Source organism: Pithys albifrons, chromosome 5 (genome assembly GCF_047495875.1).
Source record: "Pithys albifrons albifrons isolate INPA30051 chromosome 5, PitAlb_v1, whole genome shotgun sequence".
Lineage (NCBI taxonomy): Eukaryota > Metazoa > Chordata > Aves > Passeriformes > Thamnophilidae > Pithys > Pithys albifrons.
Genome location: NC_092462.1, coordinates 20,081,180 through 20,107,775, shown reverse-complemented (window position 1 = coordinate 20,107,775; position 26,596 = coordinate 20,081,180). Strand labels below are relative to the sequence as shown.

Genomic DNA, 26,596 nt, shown 5'->3' with positions numbered 1-26,596 from the left:
TCCTTCACAGCATCTGTGGAATTCAGTGTAAGTGGATGAAAGATGAATTAACAGATGAAGAATACTCACTTAAATGCTGACAGACAAGCAGTTATGATCAGCAGCCTTCCAAAAAATATACATGTAGTGCTCAGACAAATAAAAACCATTAAGAACAGCAGCAACAAAGAGAATCCAAAGTCAATTATTTCCCACAACACACTGGATTAATTTCATATGTCATCCCACTGAGCTACAACAGGGCTCCTACTTCAATGAATTCCACTGTTAACACAAAATGTGTGTTGCTGCCTGCACTTTATTTTCTCTAATGCATAAATAGTTGCATTGGCTTCACAGGATATAGCACAGCCGAAAATTATCATTTCTGAACAAATTTACAAAGAGGTACCCTCTTCACTGAACAAAATACTTTATGAGAGACTAGATGTTCACACCATTTGCATGAGTAACATCCAGGTGAAGTCAATATGCCTTGCAGCAAAGAATTCATCTTGTATTTTTACCCTGGAGAATAAAGATATTCACTGCTATTCTAGCTATCAACTATGCACACAAGAGGAGGACAGGAATAAGGTGATTTTTGTCTTTCTGTACCAGTTATTTTCACAAATATTGGACTTACTTTGTTACAATTAAACAGGATGTTTTTTCCTTTTGCTTAACTTACCCTCCCATAGAAAAATTCATGCAGCCAAACAAAAATCATAAAACCAATACAAGTACTCAATGTATTCTGCAAAGGAAGATTGGTAAAGATCTCAACCTGTTCACATGAAAATAAGTAAATACCAAGAAAGTACCTTTGGGTTTATAACTTAGAAGTAACTTTAATGAACAGAAAAGATGCCAGGCATTAAAAGATGCCCTTAAGTCTAGGTACAGAAGACAAACTGAGGCCTAACGGCTGAAAGTAAAAACACAGCTACCATTAATTTAGGAATCAGGCATGGTTTTTCCATAGTCTTTGTTTCTGGTGGTTTGGTTTATTGGCTGTTGTCCGGTTTATTTTTTTAAATCTCACACCTTTGGAGTAACTTAGCAAGTGAAGGTGCAGTCATTCTGTCTCTCCATGTTTTTTCTACCCTTACTCCAATAGAACTCCTTGTCCTTGACCCACAGGCTGCTGGTAGGTTTTACAGGTGTATATAAAAGATCTAGCCAGGGGATCCAATGGTCCTTTCCAGTTCTATAAATTTATCAAGGTGGTTTTTTTCCTGTTGAAACCTGTGGGTACATACATGCCAGGCACTTGTTTGATATTATCTCTTTTCCATACCCATGAGCAAATGCTTTGCTCTCCTCTGCTCAGTGATTCCACCATCTCTGCAGTTTTGTCTACCACATGCAGGAATGCCTGTCCTCTGTTTGGACATGGTACCACCACCTTAGTAAACTTAAGTGAAGAAAACAACAAAACAGCCTGGTTTTGGTCTAGAAATACTGTTACTAAACATAATTTCCAAGAGTTTGTCTAAGAACAAAAAAATGCTGAAATAGAAGGGAGGATCTCAGGCAAGATTCATAGATGCATATTCTTTTAATTTATATTCAGCAACACCATTACATACATAGCCCTATTCAAGTTCATCCTTATTGTGAAGACATCCACAGAGGCAAAAATTTTATTATTTCAGTCTTCCCTACATTATATATTCTTTGAAATTTGAAATGTGACCATTCCCTACAAATACCTATGAGCATGTGGCTTTCATAATGCTAGTGTGCAAACCCTGTATGTAGCAACAGTGTATCAAAATGGAACTCAGGTCTGAAATAAAAACCTAATCCCTGTTAGGATCAGCTAAACTCTTCTGTTCACCTTGAATATTAAAATAACTTGCAATACATCTATGGAAAAATGTTCTCTCTCCACCTCTGAAATATGTAGAATGAATGAAAATGGAAATTTCCTTTATTTGTCAAATAATTCTAAGCTTAAACAAAGTCCTGCACTGTTTGCTCTATTTTGGGTAAATAAATACTGTTTGCTATCACAACACAGAGACAGAATAATAAGTGATGAGCTTGGTCACCAATTTTTAAAGCATGCAATAATGATTAAAGCTTTTGATTATGAAATAGTTTTTACTTACCCATAGGAACATTGACTTTTCTTTCCATACAACAACAGCAACCAGGCTCATGACCAATTTAAGTTTTGGCAGTTTCATGTGCTAGCTCCAAAATTGAGAGCTCCATTGAACAAACTGAAATGTGCATTACAGGAACAACAAAGCATCCTAAAACCTTCTTAGCAGACACTCTGCTGCATGGAATTTTTTAAAAAATAAATATTGAACAACAAGAGATATCTTTTAACTTCTCTGGTTAACGGACCTTACAAGCCTCCTACCAAGCAGGAATAAATATGCCTCAAGAAATCGGTGTATCACTTCACACCATTTGATAATGCCACAATTGCTTTTGTTATGCAAGACTGTATAGGAGGGTGAAGGCTATCTGAGAGCAAAACCATGCATTAATAGTGGCTTTCTTTCCTGGGTAAGGAAGCACAGCATCCCTGCCTCGGTTCTATTCCCTTTTACCTGTAGGGTCCTTCACTAGACAGCTGAGTCCACTTAAAGCATCCAGATCGAATAGCTTGGCATCCACTTTCCCAACTCAAGTTATTAAAATGAACTACTGTGATTCATGGACCATGGCTGAGTGGCTGACTATTCCTTTCACTTGAGGTTCAAAATTTTTATTCATGTATCTGTATCTCTTTGAAATAAAAACCTCAAAGATACCAACGCGCTGAAATTCAATGTCTCATCAGTGCCTAAAACTGGCAATGAAGAATCTGAGATTCACAAACCCCCATCCTAAAGCTAATCTCTTCTGATGATACCATGTGCACAAATAACATTTGTTGGTCACTAGTAACTTCTCAGTGGGCTATTTTACTCCGGATTTTGTGTCTGGGCACAGTAAAGTAAGAAAGACATTTTACGATTCTGTTATTATTTATTATTAATAATCTAACATTAGTTCTAGTCATGCCTTGTTACTTAACTACTGTTTTGAGGAATTAACTTTATGACTGCATCCCTTCTGTTCTTAGGAACCTGGAAAGCAGTATGAATAGCTTGAGAGGTTGCCTCTGAAACAGAGGTAGTCCTCTGTCACTGATGATGATTCCTTTCTGTTTAAAATGCGTACAATTTTCCCTACTGTGATAAAACCATACAAAACAATCCCCTTTTATAACCTCTTCTTTCAACAGTAAACCTAAGAAGTGATTCAGTGTAATACCAAGTTAACCTATACATAACTTGATTGAGTACTAATTTACATTAATTAGATATAAACCACACATCCTTAACATGTGTTTCGACGCAAGCAACACCTGAAGCCCAATCACAACCGTTTTATTTTCCTTTATTAATTTTTCTTCCTGCATGATCTTTAGTAACTGCACACACACTTCCCCTGGCAGATGAATGGGGAATACAAAGAATATTTTAAGCTGTAAGGAAAGCGAAAGTTTCCCAAAAGCTACCTTCTGTCTGATATAGGGGGTAAAAATAAATTGTCCTGACTCTGTATTGCTGATGATTTGTTTAATAGCATAGGTGTGAACAAGGCATATTAATTTGGCATCTCAGAAAATGTTTGCATTGTTATGAGACCCACCTAATACCTCACCAGCAGCAATCAGTCATTAATCTCCAGCACAAGACTGTAGTATAATGTGCACTTTAAGTTAACAGCTATGCCAAAAAAGAGGTTTCCTCTGCTTGCCACACTCAACTAGCAATTCCCCTATGCCCACATCATTCCCTGGAGCCATGACTGCAATGAACCAAACCTGGGTCAATTAGTCAAGATGTTACCCAGTTATTTTTGACAAAAAAATTTTCTGACCAGCAGAAGCCCTGAAGCATCAGGTCAAAAGAATAAAAATACAGTACGAATAAACATATGACGCCACTTTTTTTTTAATTCCCTTAGAAACATCAACACATCAGACACACAGAATTCATTTCAGAAGCTTACTTTTGTATATGCTCTGACAGATACAATTCTGTCCATGAAACAGTGTATGGTCTCCACTGACTGTTTTTTTGTAATCTCCACTTTATCTAAATCCATTCAATAAAACCTCCCTCTTGCTTTGAGACTCTTAATAAATTCATTTCGATGTGTCATAGTTGCATTTTCAGATAATGTCCTGAAGAATTCCACATCATTTAAAGAAACAATTCATCACATAAGCGTTAATCAGAGTCAAGAAAAAGTATTTCCTGGGTTACATGCTTGCAAAATAAGGAACACAGTGGTGATGTCTAAACAATAGTAGGAAAACAGCTGTACTTGGTAAATACTAGCTGCAAAGAGAAAAGGATACAGAAGAATAAATTTTGTGGTCTACTGCAAAAAGAACACATAATTGTCATATCAGAAAGCAGGAAAATGTATTTGGTATAAAGACCTGAATCAACAAATTAGGGAAGATGTCAGTGCTAGGGATACTTTGTGATTTAACTTTGAGCAGAGCCAACATGAATGGAATCTATAGGTATAAATCATTATGAATAAAGATGCAAAAATATTCATTTTCCTTTTACAGGCTGAGAGAAAGTAAAGTGCTTCAAAACAGGTATAGCTTTGATAGTAGGATCAAATTGCTCTCATTACGTCACACGTCCTTAAAGAGTAAAGACAAAAATGACAACTTTTTATTCTCATCTGAAGGAAAAACTCTGCTAAAATATGACTAATGAAAATACTCACACTATCAGGCACACTGCCACACTTTAGAGCAGGAAAATTTCATCATTTCTCTCTTTCAGCTGAAATGCCTGACACATTTTTGTCAACAATGCATACTTTACAGGCTGTTTTATTTTCTTCTGAACAATGTCCCCTACAGGGAAAATTCACAAAAAAAATAAAACTAACCCTTGAATTCCAGTATTTCAGGCAACCGAAAGATAACAAATCTTTCTTAGAAAGCAGTTATATAAACTCTTCACCTGTTTAGTTCCCAGCTTCTCCCTTGATTCCTGACTGATTTATTAAAATGAAGAAAGCTTCTCCCATCTTCTCAACTTCTTTCACTGAACTACTTCACCATCCTCTTAACTTTCAGAGTTCCTTGTCCCAAATTTCGCCTGAACTTCTTTCCTTCCCAATGTTTTATCTCTTTCACAGTACCCGCAGTGAACTCCACCTCGTACTTCAATTGCAACCCTTCCTCTCTTATCATCAGCACTTCATAATTCCACCCACTTTCTAATGGAAACATAGGCCAGTCACCAGTAATTGCTACCCTTTATCCTCCTCACTTCTCTCTGGATCAAGTTCTCACTTTCCCTACTCCCACTTCCCCCACTCCAGTAAGGAAACACGTTTCTAAAGCTGGCAAATTTAGAAAGACAAAAGTCTCCCAGGATAACAGTCTGCCAAGTCTACAGATTTGTCAAGCCAATTTCATTTAACTAAGTGCTCCCTCCCACTATTTACTCATTTTTCTTCACATAACGTGAGTTTCATAATGCTTATTTTGGGAGAGGTTCTTCAAAATATATTCTACTTACAATCTGATCATTTCAGGTTAGAGTAACTAAGTCAAAACTGTTGGATTTTACTTTCATCAACTACAAGATGCCAAGAAAAGATGACAGGAGATCTCTGCTTTTTGGAGCAGTTAAAATTAACCTCATTTCCTTTGATATACTCCAAAAAGTTACTCAGTGAGGAATCCAGTAGGAGTCATTTTTAGGAGACATGAATTCTGCTACAGTGCTGCCTGTTTCACAGCATCAGACCTAGCAGGGTGGGTATGTGGGAGTAACCTAAAACATACATATGAACTAAGAACAACTAAGCAAGAAAAAAATCAAAGCCCTTCTTTTTGTCCAAGATCTCAGTCTGAACAACAGAAACAGGCTTTGGTTTACAATTTTCCACTAGTTCTCAATTAATTAAAACTCTATATCCTGTTGCAGATGTTCAAGATCCTGTAGCAGGCAGTTACTAAACATTTTAACTCTCCTCCCCAGGTTTTCTTTGGTATGAAATACTGCATTTTGTGTTGAGCAATGAATTGCTCCAGCTATTACTAACTACTACTTCTCAAGTACCAATGTCCATCTGACTGGAAAGCAGCTCCAAATCATAACAGCTATCCAAACCATTTATGCATCTATAAATCTTAGGACAATCATACAGCATTAATATTCTTCAAAGTCAAGAACGTTTCTCATAATACAAAAACGCAGAATGTTTGTTTCTTCATCAAAAGTTCAAATACAAAATACACAAAGTTGAAATTTAAGTGCCATCATTTCAGAAAGGTCTGTGTTGTCTGGGGGGGTTGTGAGCAGTTTGCTCATGAAAATACTTATTCAGTGAGTTATGGAAATTTTACAAGATCAGTACTAAGTTATTCACCAGGCCTGTGTTATTTCAATGAATTTTATCAGTTTTACTGAATTAATGCTATGAATACAGAAAAAAAAACACAGAGGCAACGAGTTTTAACATCTCACTCTTTTCCTGACTTATACGCTTTTGCCTATTCCTCCACTGAAAGGTGAATTAACCTATATAAATGTGCCCAAACCTAATTTCATATGTATCAATCAGTAACACAGCCCACACAACGTGTTCCTGAGTCTTTAATGGGCTGGCATGCACTTGACTAGGTCAGAGAAATCTCCTGTTCTAAATGGCAACCTTCTGGGTCTATAGCTAGTTTTCCAGACAGGGCCACGTCCTTAACCCAGTATTGCCTCCAGCAACACACTGCCAAGACAAGAAGGACTGCAAATATAAATGACCTAACAAGTGACCCAACAGCATTTCGATTTCTCACCCCATTACCTTCTTTTTATCAATCTAAAGGATCAAAGGCCTAGAAGAAGCACCCTACCCTGAATTGTTAAAGCCTGGGGAAAAAAAATACTGTACTTATTCTGAGTTTATTCTCACATAAGCAAAAGAATTCAAATAGGCAGCTTACAGGAAAGCATTCCAGAACTGTCTCTACAACATTGCTCTCGGCCACACTTTTTGAGGGACCTACACAGCAGGAAATTACGTGCACAAAAAAAAGGACAGGGAGTAAATTAGTCACTCTAAGAACACAGACGGACCAATTTTCAATTTTTACTTTCATAAAAAACAACAAATGAGTGCAAACTACCCATGAATCATCTGACCTACAGGATGATAAACCTGAGACTGACTGATTTGTAGTCATTAGTCATAAATTTCAAAGTTCAGTGTATTAGCTCTCCATTAACTGTCTCCCTTAGAAAAAATTATCTAAATATTCCTGTTTTCCTATTGCATGCATTACTCGCATATGCTAACCCGAGAAGACATGCTACAGCTGCAAAAATACTGCCCATGCCAAGGGAATCTCCCAAGATAAAAGATGTGACAGTAATCTTCTAGTGCTTAACAGAAATTCAATTTCAATTGTTTCCCTTTTGTTTCTTAAGATGTACTTTTACCAATACTGCAAAGATTTTTCCACTTAAGTATTATTCATTGCATAAAGGTCCCTCTTCTATTTAAAATTCAGCTGTAGTAATTGAAATACAGGTATTAGATCAGCAACACCAGCCCACTTAACCCTATAAACTATCTCCATGAATGGTAACTTTCAGGTTGCCCTGACCTGTGTCCCTTCTACAGGGAGAAGATCCCTGCAGTGTGTAAGCACAGAATACACCAGAGGTTGTACTACCTCTTCCAACTTGTTCAGAAACATTTGTTAGGGTCCTGGTTGCCTCCCTACTATTTCCCATCCATCATCATAGCATGTCATAGGAACTCACAGGAACTCTCTGTCAACCACCTCCTTTCTCTGGCACATCTGTTCCATACAGTAGGATGGGGAAATATATGAAGCTGAGTGTATACATGGGGATGATCCCAGTTCTCTGAGTTCACAATTTCTGCCCAACCCAGCAAGTGGGCAGGCAGAGCACAACTGGGCAGAGCCCACAGGCACAAGAAATCAGTAGGGAGTGCAGTGGAGGTGTCAAAGGAGCTCTGTTCAGCACTCCTTGCATCTCCCTATCCTCCCATTTCAATCTCAGATGCTCATCTCTTCCCAGTATCAAAGGACTCTGAGCATCTGACATACAAGGGAGGTCATGGGCCATAATGAAAACAGAGCCAGACTCCTCTTAGTGCTACCCAGGGAAAAGAGAAGGTGCAAAAAAAAGCTTTGTCCTTTTTTTACACCCTAAGACTAGACAACATTGGTTCTGAAGTTCTCTACCCCTGAGGATGCTCTGAATTCAACTACATGCATGCCTGGGTAAATCCTAGCTGACCCTGGTTTGAGCAGAGGTGCTGGACAACAAAATTCCCAGAGGTGTCTTCCAGCATCAGTGCTTGTTTCTCTCCTACTGTTGTATTGTGAGAGTGGGTAGGGAGTATTCATTGGATTTGTCATAGGACTGTTTAATTCTTGGTAATTTTCCTGACCTTTCTCACAGGTCCACAGTATGACAGGCACTGAACAGAAGGTAAAGGTCTTCATCACAAATGAGTTGTTTCTTTGGAGGTGGCACCACAGGCAGGGACATACAGATTTTAGTAGCCCACATACAAAACCAGATTGAATGTTACTCTTCAAGAGCACTACATAGCAATTTTGTCACAGTACTCATCTGTACTCAGAACATGTTGTGCTAGTGGAAAATAAAATAATGAATAGGAAAGAAATGTAAAAGTCAAAATAAAATAACAACCGAGGTGCTTCTGCTTGACAAACATAGCTAGCTGTTTAAACAGCCCTAAGTGTGTGTTTTAACACATTACCAGATATTTCTGTACAGAAAGAAATCTTTCCCTTCACATGGCAAAAAAAGATCCTTAGAAATAATACCAATTCAAAGCGATGAGCAGCTTCAGAACAAGATTTCTCTTACATTAACTGGCAAAACTGTCTGGGGAATGTAGTAAGAGTTGCAAAAAAGTGGGGTTTGTTGGAAAAGTACATTAATTGGGTGTGCTTTATACTTGTATTTTTGAGTCTCAATAAATAGCTACATTTTTCAGAAAAATATGAAAACAAAAGAATAAACACATTGTATTACAGAGGACCTCTATCTGTAGCTTTAAAAGTTCAGTGCCCTGTAAATTTGCTCAGACAATACTTGGAGCCCAAGTACTCCTATATTAGAACTTCAGAACAAAGTATCAGACACCAAACTTATACTGGTTTAGGATGGGACAGAGTTAGGTTTCTTCTTAGGAGCTTGCTTGTATGGTTGCTAATTTTGGATTTGTGACCAAAACAGTGTTAATAACACAGGTATGGTTTAGCTTTAGTGCTTCCACGCTGTCAACGACTTTTCTGCTCCTCAGACTGTCCCACCAGTGAAGCTGAGGTTGTGGGAGAATTTGGAAGAGAACACAGCTGGGACAGCTGACCCCATCCGACCAAAGGGATATAGTTGACCACATGATGTTGTGCTTCAGAATTAAAGCTGAGAAAGAAAAAGGAAGGGGGAACATTATGATTTATGACACTTATTGTCCCAAGTACCCATTACATGCGATGGAGTCCTGCTTTCCTGTGGATAGCTAAACATCTGTACACCCATAGGAACTAGTGAATGAATTCCTTACTGTGCATTGCTTGTGTGTGCAGCTTTTGCTTTACCTGCTAAACTGTCCTTATCTCAGACTGCAAACTTCCTCACTTGTTACTCTTCCACTTCTCCTCCCCATCCTGCCAGACAAAGTAAGTCAGTGGTTGGGTAGTGACAAGCTGCCCACTGAAGTTAACCCACAACAGAACTAAAAGGCCTCACTATTGAATACTTGGGCAGTTTTGGACACTGTAGTACAGAAAAGATACACAGCTATTAGAGAGTGTCTAGTGGCTATGGAGATGGTGAAGGGCCTCAAGGGGAAGCCGTACTAGGAGTGGCTGAGGGCACTTGGTCTGTTCAGCCTGGAGAAGAGGAGACTGAGGAGAGACCTCACTGCAGTTATAACTTCCTCATGAGGGGAGAAGGAGGAGCAGGCACTGATCTCTTCTCTGTGGTGACCAGTGACAGGACCCAAGGGAATGGCCTGAAGTTGTGTCAGGGGAGGTTTAGGTTGGATATTAGAAAAAGCTTCCTCACCCAGAGGGTGGCTGGGCACTGGAACAGGCTCCCAAGGAAACAGTCACAGCACCAAGCCTGACAGAGTTCAAGACACATTTGGATGATAGTCAGGCACATGGTGTGACTCTTGATGGTCCTGGGCAGGGCTAAGGGTTGGACTCTGATCCTTGTGCGTTCCTTCCAACTCAGCACATTCTGTGACTCTGTGTAATTCTGCTCTATTTTCACTAACTAGCAAAACACACCCAGCTACTACCATGTTTACTCGGGGATTTAAAATTGCTAGTAACTCACTGTAACTTCTGCCAGTACTAATGTAACTCAATTCAATTGAAAATATAAAACCATAGTCAGATTAACAGTTTACCCTTTTTGGGGCTATAATGATTACATCCTTAAAGAAGTGCACAAAACATTATAGCATAACCATTAAGTCACATCTAAATTAATGTCTGTTAGTTACTTGATCTCAAGAACTAATTCAAAGTGTCTAACAACTGCAATCTGATTTTCACTAGTCCTTAATTTGTTAAGAAATGTATATTATGCTACAGACATTGTTTTCCCACAGGGTAGTTAACCCAAAAATCTTCTAGTTGGCTTCACCTAAAAATCACAGACTAAATGCTGAAATCCCAATTTGCCATTTCCACTTTTTTTATGCCATAAGCATGTGAAAGGCATTTTCCCCTTGCTAAATTAAGACTATAAGGCTCAATTTACTACTTACCTGCAGTCAGCACTTTATTCCTATTTAGATAGCACTGTTCAGCCTTATACTATCAAAGTCGTCCTGACAGTTCTTGCTTTAAGTGGCTTCCACAGTTTCTTTCCACAAAGGAGCAAAATGCCAAATTCATTGCAAAAGGGGAAATTTTGTTACATTAGTACAAAGCTCGTTATAAATGAATGCTGTCAAGTCCACTTCTCATGAAGGGTGAAGCACTGCCTTACAGGGTTTGCTTAAACAGTTCAATAAGAATTGATGTTCCTAAATATTCTTCCTCAAGAAGCCCAGCATAGCAGAGAAGCATTTGAATTAAGTACAAATCCCATAATTCAGTGACAGAAAAAAATGGAACATCTATTTTAACTATGAAAAATACCAAAGATAATACATGTAGAGCACGTTAACAGCAGGTTGCAGTTATTCACAGAAGACATAACCTTGTTAGTTTTAAAGAAGGTTTTTTTCTTGTGCAGAAGACATTAAAGGAGTGTGTGCATTTGGCTTAACTATTTCATATTTTTGTAGCAGTTTCAGAATATCTGAAAAAAGCTGGTTTCTTTGAGACTTTTTTTCAACCTCAGCTCAAACCTTAAGCACTCAAATCCTCCTTATAACCTTTCATTCATTGCCTTGCCAGGGCAGGTTGTTAAGATATTAATCATTATTGTGTCCCCAGTGCACAGTGTACCCCATAAGGTTTTCTCAAGCCTCTACAGGTCACATTTACAGGGCACAAAAACAGCCACCTTCAACTCCACTTCCAAATCTTCTGATCGGTCACCCACTGAAACTCATTCAACTCAAGTATTCTCAACAGCATCTTCCACCTCGTGTATTAGCCACAAATTGCATAAAAACCTCAGCTTCCAATTCTCAACGTAGACTGTCAGAGGGTATGAAGTAGAAGGTCAAGTCCATATTCAAGTAGAAAAGTGCAGAAGAAAATAATGTTAAAGTAACCTGAAATGAATACGAAAATCACTTCAATTCTCTCTAGACTAGCAGCCAACCTAGTCTGAGTCTCTCTCAGTGCTGCATCAGACACCAGCAAAATATACTATCCAGCATAAAGAAGAGGGACATAAAAAATATTTTAGCCCTCATTCATGCACATTCACTGAAGTCCACAGGGGCACAGGATCCTGATGTTTCTGTCATGATGTGGCAACTAAGTTAAAACTGGTGCTTGACAATAAAGACTACTCAGATAACATTAAACATAAAGTCATCTGTGAGAAGCAATGAACACACTTTCATGAGTCGCAGAGTTGGATGCAGCTACCATAACGTACAGTATCGAACACAAGGACCGATTTTAAAACAGTGGATTGCAAATACATCATTGCAAACACCATTTCTGAAGTATACTAGAAACCTGACTATTAACTGCTAAGTTGCCCCAAATCACTTAGGTAACAAAATCAAGGTACAGTTACACAGAAATATCCAGGACCCCAACTACAATTTAGGCACCAGCTGTTAATTAGATAATTACCACAGACATTCTGGACATGACACATTTTCATTAATGACCTATGTTTTAACTGTCTGCTCCCTCCAGAGACACACTAAAGTCTCAAATAGTTGCAGTTAATAACTCTTTTACAAGCATCTCACTATTTCTGTGTCAATCATTTACTTTTGTTCTATCTTCCCTAAGTTTCAGATCGCTCTCTCTATAAAAAGTTAGTCAATTATTAATTTTTCAAATTTAATGCTTAACTGCCATATTCAACTCCTTTTATTATTAAACTGAACTCCTGCCCATGAAATATTACCCTGTATTCCCACATTGTATTTTGCATACACTAATCTTAGTTCGTGTTATGGGTTCACCTAGGTGGGCCTAAATTTGGGTTCTGAAGTCTGGACTAGGCCGAAGCTGTCAGCTGACTTGAGCTGGGCTGAGCTAACAGCTGACCTCTTCTAGCCAGTAATTTTGTATTCCATACCACATTATGACATCATCTCCAGGGAAGTAGGAACCAGTGTGGGAGTGGTTAAGGCTGTCGCTTCTCAGCCCTCCTCTTGGGAGGACGCACGATGCTGTCCCAGGGGGGATGGAGAGGACCAGGCCCACCACTGGCTCACAGGGTATCTCAGGAAAGTAAAATATGTTGTTCTGGGTCTCTCCTTTCTGCTTGAGTTTGTCTCCCTGGGGAATAAGCTTCTTCTTAAGTAATGTGTAGTTAAGACAGTAGAATTTGTGTGTTCGTTCAGAAGTTGAGGTGGGGAACTGGACTTTGTTGTTGTTGCAGACTTGTGTGATTGTATATTTGTACTCTCTTCTAATTGTCTCTTTCTTTCTGTGAAAAAACATATGTAGATTTAGTATAAATGCAGTTTGAAGTGTTTTTTTCTTTCCCTTCTCTTTTCCTCCCTTTCCCTGGTGTTAGGAGGGAGGCTTTTCTCTCTGTGCTTGGGGGGGTTGGCAGTTGCTTATCTCAAACCAAGACAGTTGGTATTGTAAGCATACTTACTGAAATGTTGGGTACTTGGAGCATCCCCACATTACAAGCATAGTACAGGAATGAGGAAAAGGAGATTCTGGCTATTTGTCAGCATTGTAGAAGTAAGCAAAAAAAGCTCAGTGAAAAACTCAGTAAAGCAGTACCAGCATGCATCTTAAGAATTTATCTTTAGCCAAGGCAAAAAAGAAAAATGAAAATTGAGACAGGAAATGAAGCAAGTTTTGTGCTAACTGCAGTTACTCTCACGCTTAATAAACAGTGTGGGAGAAAATATGAATGGAACTATTTGACATCTTCACAACAGGGCAACGAAGACTTGCATCACTGTTAAAGTTGAGGGCAAAGAGCTGAGATGTCCTTAGGCCTTTAAAGTCCTTGGCAATATGCAATTTTATCTAATATACAGGAACCAAGGGAAAGATGTAAAGAAAGAAACGACACAGTCAAAGAAACAATTTGGAAAAGTAAGCTCTCTCTAATTCTGCTGACACAAGTAGGTATGGATGCCTTGCTCTAGGCAAAAGAAGTGGATGATGCAGCACTGAGGGCAAGCATAAAAATTTTTACCTGCAAAGGTTAAAAGTTGTAGCTCAATTTAAGAAACAAAAACCAGGCAACGTTTCGAGAAGACTCAAGTAGGAGAAACTGAAGGCTGGCCTCTGACCAGCCTTCTGAAAAATAGTTAACACGCCTGTATGTTATGTCTAAATATTTAAAGTTATAACTGATGAGTTCATAACTGAAACATTTGAACGACCAGATTTTCTACAGCAATATCCATATTTTTAAACTGCAGAACTATCAAAAATTGTCATTTGAAAACGGTCTATTATGCTGCACAGAGTAACAACATGGAACCGTTCCAACAGGAGCCCTGAACTGCTGTCACCTCCCTTTGAGTAACCGTGAGCCGCCAGTGCCAAACCATTTTTAAGGAAATGGTCCCCTCTTGTGGCAGAAATTGATCACTGCAAGAACGACGGTCTTGCAAACACACAATTAGTAAAACCAAGCAGTTCATCCCAAGCGTCTCTGACATCATTACTTACATTACTACGAAATTGTCACGTTAGTAGAGTTATTTTGAAAGATTAATACCACTCTCGGGGGAAGCAATGATCATCTTTGTATGTTTGATACATATTCCCAGCATACAGGAGATCAGTCTATCCAAGTTTTTACCTATCACCTTCGAAACAAGAACTGAAAATTATGCACGAATACTCTGCTGAGCAAGTTGTTTAGGAGGAAAGAACACTTTCTCAGATGCTAAGTTTTTTTTATTTCTTGTCCCTGTCCTATGAAAATCTCACATCCCCTAAGCTTTTCTGCCTCCTCACTCCCACCAGCCCCTCAGCAGAAGCAGCCAACCCTGCATGCCAACAAGAAGAATAACATCAACAGCATCTTGAAGGACTGTCTTCAGTTTGCAGCAGAACGGTATCTTCCATACCACCAGGCTTTTTCAGCCTAAGGTGACATCTGGTTGATGGCAGAAACCCGACATTGGCAGCTCCAACCACCCGTTCGGTGCCGCAGAGCAGAGCTGCACAGCAACGCTGCCCTTGTCATGGGGGACCTGACACCCCTTAAGGGCCTGCAGCCCAATTTCTTCCAAAACTGAACAAAATGAATACAGATATCCACAGAAGAGCAGCTTACGTTTTTCCAGGCACATAAGTTAGGTTAAGGTTTTTAATACTACTTTGTGTAATAATGTAATTTCTTTACCTACTATTTATTCATCATTAGGATCGCTCACTGGTAGCAATCTTCTACGGTGGTGTTAAACATGAATTGCTTGTGACAAGCATTTTCAAGAGGCCTTTTTACTGTTCAAATATGTATTATTATGAACACTCAATTTCTTTATTTTTTTCTTCTTTTAGTTCCAGACAACTCCGTTTGTTCTTTTGCCTTCTGGTTGTTTGTGGGGAGGGAGAGGTGTGCAGGGGCTGGTTTCAGGTTTGGGTTGCACAATCTGATACTGCTAGGAGGAGAATAATCCTATCATTGAACTCTTGGTAATACAATCTGCCCAGGCTACCCTGGTACAGGCAAGGTTTTCTGTAAAAGACACAAAGTAACTCCATTTTAGTTGAGTGTTTTTAGCAACCATTGCTTCAGGACACTGGTACACAGTGAAATCTGCCGTGCATCGGCAGTACACTCATGAAATGTACTTAGGTACTTTTACAGTTTTCTCTTGCCATCCTCAGTAGCATTTTTGAGTCAAGCCACAAAGAAAAATTTAGATGATATCTTCAGACACATGGGTGAGATTTATCCAGACAACAGACAGGTTTCACATCCTCTTGAGAAACCCCCAAATCCCAATTTCCTGTCACAATTTCTGTAAGGGGATTTCACACTAAATCAGATCCTGTCTCAGGACCTGGTTTTATTAAATGATCAATCATGAACAGAGGAAGACAATGTTAGTCTTTCTTGGCTTCTCAGGTAAAAGAGAAGATTTTCCATGTAGTGTCAGACAAAGTAGTATAAAAGTTTCCTTAAGCACTGGTGCGAGTCATTTACTTTTTGTACTGGCCTGCAAAAACACATTGAAGAAGTACAGAACTGCAAATCTAACATCAGTTTGCACCAATCCAGTTCTCATCTCCAAAAACCTGTTACAATTCTCTCCTACAAAGGCAGTTGTGGTCAAATCAGTGTGTCTCAGAGATGTTTGATCCTGCATCATTGTAACGTAAGAGCTACTATGTACACCTGGAAAGGAAAAGCGCCTTTATTTATGCATCTGTTCAGGAAATGTAGGCAGGGGTAAGAAACTTGGACTTTCTTGCTTTTCATGAAAAGCTGGTTTTGAATACAAGTACAAACTGAATCCTCCTTTTTTATTTCAGTTAGCAAGGTGAATAAAATATTTCAAATTAATAATGACCATAAAGCCTATTTTAGTGATTTCCTTAAGTTAATGAGTAAATTCCATTGCTGTAAATGTTCGGTCTCGCCATCTTCATTATTTCTTTCACTGGAGAGCACATGTTATAAATATAAATTACACTCATTTTAAAATATTTATTCTCATTTGCTATAGGAAAGCACTTGTCAGTCTTCTCCCTTCCACTACTGTTTCACAAGAGGTTTCAAAAGTACTCTCCTGCAGTTAATCTGCTGTTTCTTAGCTTTTCCAGTTCTCTGGACCCTCCAAAGGTTCTCAGAAGGAATCCTTTCTCCTCTTTACCACTGAAAGCACTCAAACTTGTCACCAGTTTCGAAAGGGGACACTCAGACCTCTCAAATGAGTCTTCTAACAGATAACTTCCTCTCTATCCAATTCCTGATCTCTCATCTCACTCATACCAGACAAGTACATGAAATAACTGCCCCAGTAACAATAAAATGCTGCCACCACAGAGTAGCCCTACTGAATTTCCCTCTCCCAGTGTTTTTCTCCCAGGCAAACCAGCAACACATGACAAGAAACGCTTCACAGAAAGTATTCAAACCTTTTGACAATGCCATACCCTGCAAAAAAATACTTTTAATAGCTGTAATTAAGCCTAGATCACATTCTGGAAGCCCAAGACAGCTCCCTCCATCTTTATTACTGTTAGTTACTTGCCAAGTCACTGCTTCTCACTACAGTTAGTTACACAGCTCACACAAAAACATAACCATAGGTATATGGGAATACAACTCACCAAGCTGTTCATTTTTGAAGAGGACGAGCTTGCCCTCTGCTTCCGCAGGCTGTTCAGCTCTTCTGTATTTCCATCCTTTGGTTTTATGATCAGCCGGCTGCCTCCAGCAGTACCTTCCGACGAGGATCTCAATCGCTTCTCAACAAATCTGCCTTCTCGGCATGGACTGAAGCTACTGGCAAGACCAACTACAAATAGAGAAGCAATCACCAATCATCACAGGGAATTACCCTCTACAAGTATTTTCTTAATCAGCATAATGTTTTGCTTGAAAGGCTCACACTGAAAGCGAATTCCCTGAGAAATGTTCCATAGAAAGCAGACGTCACTTACACAGATAAAAGTGCCACCTGGGCCACCAGTTCACTGTTCAAGCCCAGTGAACTGCACTCTCAGCGCACTACAGCCCAGTCCATGGCTCTTCACAGAATCCACAAGGACCTGTGCTCCAACCTTTTCTTTCTCCCCTCATTACAGGACTCTTCCAAACTGCTGTCCAGTAAAATTCATCATTGGTTCACTGGTGCCAAAACCCATCTCTGCGTCCCAAGGCAAGTCCAGGCTTTGTAGGGCCAGGTCAAAACTCTGTTATCCCCAAATAGGACAGGGATGCACATCTGTTTCTGTTCAGCCCTCCCAGTTCAACTCTGCACCTGCACCCTCCAAACCAAACCTGCAGCCAGTGGGTTGAATCCCGGTCCCCAACTCCAGTTAAACAATAACACTTCAGAAAAGAGGAGAAAAAATACATTTTGAGGTGTTAGAGTAAATTTAAGAGATGTGGAAAGATACAAAGTAAAATAAATGTCACAGAAAAAAATCTTACCTTCTTTTGCATTTTGGAAGAGACATTTTTTCCAAGGGTTCTCAAAAAAAATCCGTATCACATAAAAATATATAAACATATACTAATATATGGCACATCAAACCTGCTCATACATTGTTGTCACATTCATAATGCCATCTATAATGATATCAGCAATGAGACCAGACACAGAAGAGAAAATATCTATTATCCGAGAAAACACACAAATATTTTGTATTCACATCTTGGTGTAAATACTGTTTTAGAAAACACAATGTTCAAATCAGTCTGTTTGCAACTGATAAAACTACAATATCTTAATAAGCTTTTGTGTATTCGCTTTATTTCATATAGCAGGATTTTTTTTTTCAATGGTCCCTTTGTATCCTTGGGCAGTTTCTAATTTGAAATACATTCTTCAGCACACAAATGAAAAAGAATTGTATTTTGAGCAGCACTATAAAACCATAACAATTAATCGTTAACTTTTATATATTGCAGTATTATCTCTAGTGTTTCTGTGAACACAAATCCAATTTAGAAAAAACCCTCCATCACAATTTCAAGTCCACTTAGCTCCCTTCCAGAAATACAGATTAAATATACAATTGCCAACACATGAGTTTGAGATGCACTGGGTATTTCTAAACATCTCTCTGAGCTGCTCACTTGCTGTTCTGCAGTACATTCTAGTAAGGCAGATTCAAAAATACGAGCTCGTTCACAGATGAGACAATGTGGCACAGAAGACAAACTTGACTGCTCAGGACCAGTAATACACATAAATGGAAATAATTTTTCTCCAAAGTGCCTAAGGTTCTGGGAGAAACAGTGCCTTCTGGTGAAAGCTAATTTAGTGGATTAATTTGACTTTATATTGCCATTTATGTGCAAGATATCCACTCAAGTCTTGCAGTGACTAATAATTCAAACAATAAAAAATTCTTTTGATTGCTTGTAATTTACATGCCTAGACAAATGTCCAAGCAAAAAGACAGGTGTGAATTCATGAGTTTACTTAACAGTCATTCATGTTATAATACAAACACTGTAAATGCCGTCTTGTTAACTCTCACAAATTCTGGCCACCAGATACAGCCTCATGATTATGCAAGAAAGCACCAGTCATTAAGTTGGTTTGAGAGAATAAACTGTCAGAGATAAATGTTTTCTGACAGGTGTCCTTCACTGAAGGGCCTGGTGTCTTATTTATCTGCATCTCTATAGAATAGGATTTCTAGGCACAGTCTTTCCACTTAATATTGTCAGTTTTTCCAAATTCCTTTTCATAAGCTAAAGACCCAGTGTGAAATTTAGACAGCAATTAGCTCTTTCAGTTTCACAGATTACATAATGAGAATTTAGACACTTACTTCAGATGGAAGCAGAAATAGGATCTCTCATACTCTGCCAAAGAAACATCTATTCTAAGCTACTCTTAGAAAAACCAAGATTATGGTAATTTCAAAACCTAGATTAATATAAGGTAAACTGAGTTATTTTTCAGAATTAGACTGCAAGAATGTTTATTTCCCTGGTGATGTTTTCATCTTTAATTATGAAACTTCCAAGGCTCAAGTCCAAAATAGGCACGTCTCAAAAAAATCCTTGCTTCAGACTTCAACAAGAGCCAAGAATCAGTACTCTCTTTCTTAATTCATTTTCTACCACAGGCAAGCATAGTCATGAACAGTCCCCATGGGTGTGTGTGAACTGTAAAACACCAATTCAAAAAACAATAGACTTTTTGTTTCGTTCCTACAATTTTGGGAGGAGAACACAATTTGTAACTTTTAAACTTCCTATGTAGCATCTGCAACTCTACAAAAACACTTTACGACAAAATAATCCTTACATAAAAACTGAGGCGAAAAAAAAAACCACCAAGATCAAAAATGAAAAGACCACAAGACATACCTTTGGGACTGTTTGTTTCATAACCCTGTTGTGTTTTAAAGGACTGAGGTTCAGAACATGGAACACTCTTCGGCTCCGTTACAGGAATTGTGTCTCTCATGTGCTTGGATGGCGTTCTTTCATCTCTGCCCGCACTCAACCCTCGTGCCTTTGGAGAGACTATCAATGGTTCTTCACTACGCTGTAATGCAAAGGTTTCTAAATGTGCATTGTCCACCTTAATTTTTTCTATGTGCCTGGCATCATTAACATGTAGTCCATTGGCTTGCAGAAGTACTTTTGTTTGATTAGCAGCTGAGGTTTTGAAAAAGGTATTAGATCCAGCACTACATGAACTTGCGTGACTTGCAGGAGATACACCAGCAGAATGGCCAGTACTTTCCACAAGATCTGTTTCCCTCGCAGGAGCAGCATCAGGATTAAAGAAGATGTGAGAGGTAGAGACATCGTGGCTAAAATCCTCTGTGAGCAGCACCCCAGGCCCACTGCTGGGCAGAGCATCAACCTCTGAGACAGAATCCTCAGTCAGAGCGATGAAGTCAGAGGGGGTCTGGGCAGCCGTGAGGTCAGCCGAGAGCAGCGGAGACTGCAAGGAGCTGCCCACACACTCTGTTGTCTCAGCTGAGCACGGGGGAGAGGACTTGGCAATCACAGGTTCACTTTCCACATAGGATTTAACTTCCAGCAAGCACCTGGGCTGCTGCACAGAAGAAACTGACTGACTCTCTGGAACAGGCTTGGAAAACTTGTAGTGTGATGAAAATGATTTAGTGAGAAGTTTTCGTGTGGACTGTTTGACAGAATATCGGCTCTGCTCCTCCGCAAAGCCTGAATCATCACCCTCATTCTTCCCAGAGCTTATGCAATTTATGAAGACATTTTTATTAGCTGAGGGCTCCTTTCCCTTTTCAAAATCATCTGTCAAAGACCTTGTTATCTTCTTGCTACGTGAGCTGCCAAAGCCAACTGAGTGTCTTCCTCTGCTTTTTATGTGCTCCTCTAAGCTGAGTTTTTGAAACGCACTGAGAGAGGACTGGGCACCATTTGAGATGTTAACATTCTGACTAGCTGAGTCATGCTTCTGCTCACTCCCTTTCTTGTTGTGGAAGCTAATGGAAGGAGTGCGGAAAATACTCCGGCGCTTTCCTGTGCTCCCTGAGCTGGAGTTGGTGCTGGATGGGGAGGAGGTGTGGGCACCAATGGCATTAGCAGAAGAAGGCGAGGAAGGAAGGGAATCATGTCTCCGGCTAACACTTCGCCTGAATATTGGCAACCGAGACACCAGAGTCGATCGTCTGGATCCTGAGTCCCCCATCAGGGCACAAAGTGTCCGTGGTTCTTCACAGCCAATAAACTAAACTGGGATGAGGGAGGAAAAAAAAGGAGAGAAAAAAAAGATACATTATTATTCAGCCTCAAAGCCCACTTGAACAGACTCTTAAGTCAGCCTAAATAAATGAGATGTCAACATCAATTTCATGTATAGCTGCAAGTTACTGCATATGCATTACTGAAGACTTCTAGAATTTCCCAGTGATGTTCAATAAGCAGCACTGAAAACTCAGCAACTGAGGAAAGACGTGGCTCAAAACATTCTACAGATGAAAGATACAGTTTTATATACAACACTGTACAACACAGATCACAGCAGGTAATAGTATAAAATCTAAATGCCAAAAGATACACAAGTATATCACCCAAATGTCCTTGTTTTTTTAAGTTCTTAGAACAAGTCATCTTATAAACTGTAAGCTCTCTTAAAAGATATTTGATTTTTTACTATCTGAGTAGAACAAACCACTATTTTCAGTTTCTAAATATTCAGATTTTTGCAAGAAAGAAGGGTATTTAAATTTTCCAATCCTCACTGAACTTTCAGTTGGATTTTTAGTTGCCTTTTTTAAGCTGTTATAGGCTGTATCCATCACTTTGCAGCAGAGAAAATGACAATATTGCAGTCCAGTCAAAATATGCAACATCAAAAAGTCTTCCTAAGGAACTGTAAGTTCTAGTAATTTATTGTCAATATATGGGATCACATTTCTAGATTTGAACATCAACATTGTGTTTGAACATTTCTCTAAAATCCTCTCATAGTCTATTTGCTTATAACTGATTAATTTTTCAGGGTTTTTTTTTTAAATTAGTGAAGTGTTTCATACACAGACACTCGGCATTTTTTTAATAAATATTTAAGCAATAAAAACATATTTTGATCAGCACCATAGATGCACTAGAAGAACATTAATCACTATTAAATATGTACAAGTTCTATCTCCTTTTTGTTCACATTATAATAAACCACCACTGTGAAAGACAGGACCCCAGAGGGAGCAATAGAAACATGTAATATATAATCAAAAGAACAAGAGGCTGTAGGTATAATGACTGAAGGTAACTTCATGAGCTGCTGGTGTTCAGCACATAGAAATAAAGACGAAGTCATTTATCTCAACGTTTGCATGTCAAGTGCAAAACCAAAGTAATTCATCTGGTGAGCAATTTGTATTATGTGGCTACTAGAAACTATATATAAAAATTCATGTAGTGTATATATCTACACACACACGTATATATAAAAATGGAAACAGAATATTTAAGTAGGATTAAAACTACATATATAACTGTAAAAGAAAGGATACAGAGCAAGTTCAGAGACTGTTTCCGAGTAGACATCCGACTGTACATAGTGTCGATAACTTTTTTTTTTAGAGCACTAGTACAGCTATAGCCTGAAGTGTACCAAGAAGCCACACTATTCACAACCACCAGGAATCAATAAGCAATTCTGTACTTTAAGATGAGAGAAACAGCTTGGGAATAGTCACTAATTGCTAGAAGTCATTGGTGATCTCTGCTACGACAAGCAAAACCCAAACTGGACAATATCCAGATTCTGTGATTGAAACCCCAATTCAAATTCAGTCTGACTGAGGCAAAACTCACAATACAGAACCACAGAGTTACCAGAATAACTTTACATCCACCAAGTCAACTGACACACAGAAGGTTTTCACTTTCACTGACAAGTAAGAAAGTTTGAATTTGAGAACTGCAGAGGTGACAGTGCAGAGAAGTCGAGGCCCTGTGAACTCACACAAGGGCTGGTGTTCACCTGTTCACAATTCAGCCCACAGAAAATGGCTTTTTGAATGCTGCATGCAACCCTCTCCATCCTCCTCCTACAAACTTCTCTTGTTTCTTTGACCATTTCAAGACCTAATCATGCTGGGGTTTCTTTGGGGACATCTACTTGCAGGCATACTGATATGTATGAATAAGCAAACATACACACAGATTTTTGGAGATTATGAGGGTTCCTCCTTGTATTTTAAGCAGAGATCATAACTGCTGACAAAAAGACTTCAGAATGCAGCTTTACAACAGCAGCAGATGAGCAGAATATTTTTAAAATACATTCAATCACTACACACATTTTATGGTCAGACAAAACACTTCCTGCCATCATTCTCTGTCCTGCCCACACCTTAGTTCTCAGTTCACCAGAGAACAAGTCATCCTGCCTTTATAATTATGAAATTCTACAAGTTGAGAGCAGAGTGAAGAAGAAAACTGCATATGTGCTGTATTTCTAGTGCAAGCACATACTGTAGCTTGCACTAGAAATAGAAAGGCTGCGACTAGATAATAGAGATTATTCATAATGACTGACCAGTGAATAGACACAGCCATAGCTTTCCAGGTGGCAAAAAAAAAAATTAACAGAATACACATTGCCTCAAATAACAGATAACAAAATGGCATTTATTTCGTCATTCTTTACTTCTCGTCACTTGAAGGAAGCGCACAAATAAACTGTTAACACTACTCTTTATTGTCTAAGCAGCAAAAATTCCCACCCATAAAATACGAACCAAGCATAATATACTGTTCCTTCCAGGTCTACAATAGCTATAAAAGGACATTTCTTAAAACATATACATCCACTATATAAGCATATAGGAATGCTTTTGTTCATATATAGTACAAATACTTTGAGTGTTGTGAATATTTTAGCAATACTTTTAATATTATTCACATATACCTTTTATCTTATATATACATACACATATTTTGCAGTGTTAAAGTGCCAAAGTTTAGCACTGAGTTTAAGTGACAACTTTTCTACTTGCAAAAGGAAAAGATAACACATTATTTCAAGATACTAGTACCCTCAGGAACAGGCAAAATAGGTGTTTCCTTTCAGTCTTCACATTTAATGTAATATTTATGCATACAACTTTACAGCAGTAACACTTATAGACTGAAATTTACTCCAGGTACATCTTCTCTACAAAACTATTGATTTTCTCTATTTAACATCCTTGTCCCTACTTGGATATTTCTTAAAATCTGCAACAAAGAGAAAACAGCAGCGAAAGGCACCTTTCCAATTGTATTACGCCACTCCAGACAACTCCTTCAAATTTAAATTGGAGAACAATTCTGATCCCACACAGTCAATCTAGGAACTAATCAAAGCTCTGTGTAACTTAAACTAGTTTGTCTTTAGAATACTAACAAGAAGTGAAGTAAACAGGAAGGATCAAGGACAAGTAACAGCCTAGGAAGGCTTCTGTCCTGTGCAGGGCCAGGAGCTGGACTCGATGATGGATCCCTTCCAACTCAGTATATTCTATGGTTCTAAGGCTGTCAGACCAAGTTCCTTGTTTAGGATCAAATACATTTTGCATCATTATCACATAAAGAGAACACTCAAGAAAACAGTCACAGTATTCTGTATGGAGGTTTGAATCTTGGTCAAATACAGAACCATTACTTTGTAATACTTTCTAATTCTAAAATCCAGCTATTGCCTGAAACTGAAGTGTTTATTCAGTGCTGCAAAAGACAGACATTCAAATTTTGATTTTTATGGAATGGATTTTTGATGCACATTTTTGCAGCTGTTGTTACACATGACAGGGTTCAATACAATGAAGGAAAACAAGCAAACTACTTTGAAAAAAAATTGCAGCCAGATTAATAGTGGGTTATTTAAAAATCCGCACATCCTCAAGAGCTTGGCTACAGCTCACAGTTTCTGAGCTCCTGTGCTTAAAACTACATAAATGACAAAGTGCGAACAAAACATTTTCCCTCTTATAAGCAATTTTACAAGTTAATCAAATGGAAATAGTTTTCTTTCATGTTGGTCTTCACCAAGATGCTGGAAAATGCAACTTAGTTTAAAAAATATCTCAAAGTCATGTGTTAAATTGCCAGAAAATACTGAGGGGGTCAAGTTTTTTTATACTTACATTCTTTCCCCATCCATCTATACCATATTAGGCCTTTATCTTGCCTACAGCAGTTACATGAGTATAAAAACATGAATGTACAGAGCAAAAATTATACAAGCAGCTCACTATTGCCAATATTACAGTAGCTTGTCAAAAGCAACGAACTGCTCACCTTTCAGACAGTGGAACGTAACTGCAGAGAAAACCCACAAGTGTCAAAAGTAAAATTTTCAAAGTATTACAAACGCCCAGGTCTCCAGAGAAATCTACTCCACCAATCCACAAGCTGATAGTTTTTATTTCAGTTCTGCAAGCAGTTCCTCTCACAAGTTTGCCAGAGACCAGCATATTCAATAAATACCTGCTCCTCATGATGGGGTTTTTGAGCCCCAGTAGATGGAGCCACGGATCTACTTTTTCACTGACTGAGAGTATGAAAAAGCAACAGTCAGTGTCTTTTACATTTCTCCCTGTCTTTGAGGCAAAATGTAAGAATTGAAACTATTTTACCATTATCTTAATTACATGTACATAGCAACAGATAATATATGCTTACTCAACACTGCAATGTGCCAGTCAGCGCAAACACCACCTTTATGAATAAACCAACTTGCTACTACTTTTCAACTTTTTAAATAAAGCGCTCCTAAAGATACTCTCTCCTTAAAGATGCACCTCCTAGAAATACCATACAGTATCTTCCCCACAAAGGGCAAAACTGAATTAGCTATCAAAGCTTTAACTGGGAGATGACATGACACAGCTGAAAGGCCCCAACCTTTAATCAGAGCAGAATATCAATATGCATCTGCTCCCTACCTCTCCTCTCCACAGCTGTATGACTGCGCTCATAGTTTAAGGATGATGATACATTTTCTTTACTGCTTTGAATCAGGAACTGTATAATAAAGCAACACACTCAGGACTAGCATGAGAATCTGCAAATATGCTCCAACCCTCCTCACTCAACACTATCGTAGAGCAGGAGGCACGGACACGTCATACGCATGGTCTCTACAGACTAGCTGGCTCCAGCCTCACACAGAAATTAAATTTACCCCAGGATGCTGCAAATACCCACAAAATCACTTGAAAATAAATATTTTTAATTGGTGAGTCATCAGAAGTCCTAGTGCAGCTGATGCACTCATAAGGAGAGGTTCTTTAGCCCTGCAGGTAACACCATAGTCTGTGGCTCCCACCCGAATTATTAAACTTCCATCAGCTGGATTCCAGCATTGTATTGGCCTCAGCCTTTAAGCATTATTGCCTTGAATACAGTTCTAATTTATCCCAGTATCATTTGTCTCTCTAGTATGTTTGTGACTTGGTTTTATCTGCATAGCCCCCAGAGGCCAATACATGTCCACAATCCTGTATGTGAGGAGAACGTAAGAGTCTAAAAAAGCCATTAAAATATCAGTTGACTTTTAAAACAAAAGCAAAGAAATAAAGACCTGCATATAAATACTCAGGGCTTTAGCTGTTACCAAGGACAATGGAACTGAATTAATAGCATGTTATTGAAAATACTAACAAAGTCCAATGCCTGAATAGAAGGCACTAGCTAAGAAAGGTGGATCGTGATAGTGAAGCAATTTCGTTTTTCAAATGAAAGAAGTGAAACTCCTCCTAATACATAACAGCTCCATTTGGTTTTGGGAATAACACCCT

General features: G+C 38.7%; 1 protein-coding gene across 2 annotated transcripts in view; it reads right to left on the bottom strand.

Moving 5' to 3' along the window:
* CCSER1 (coiled-coil serine rich protein 1) overlaps positions 1-26,596 on the bottom strand; it is a 663,581-nt gene that overhangs the window by 566,650 nt on the left and 70,335 nt on the right. For both annotated transcript variants that reach the window (XM_071555858.1, XM_071555859.1), the window contains exons 2-3: positions 19,680-21,038; positions 16,958-17,145 (exon numbers count right to left, since the gene is read on the bottom strand). In XM_071555858.1, the coding sequence (XP_071411959.1) occupies positions 16,958-17,145; positions 19,680-20,994 (1,503 nt within the window). In that variant the 5' untranslated portion in view covers positions 20,995-21,038. The remainder of the gene's footprint in view (positions 1-16,957; positions 17,146-19,679; positions 21,039-26,596) is intronic.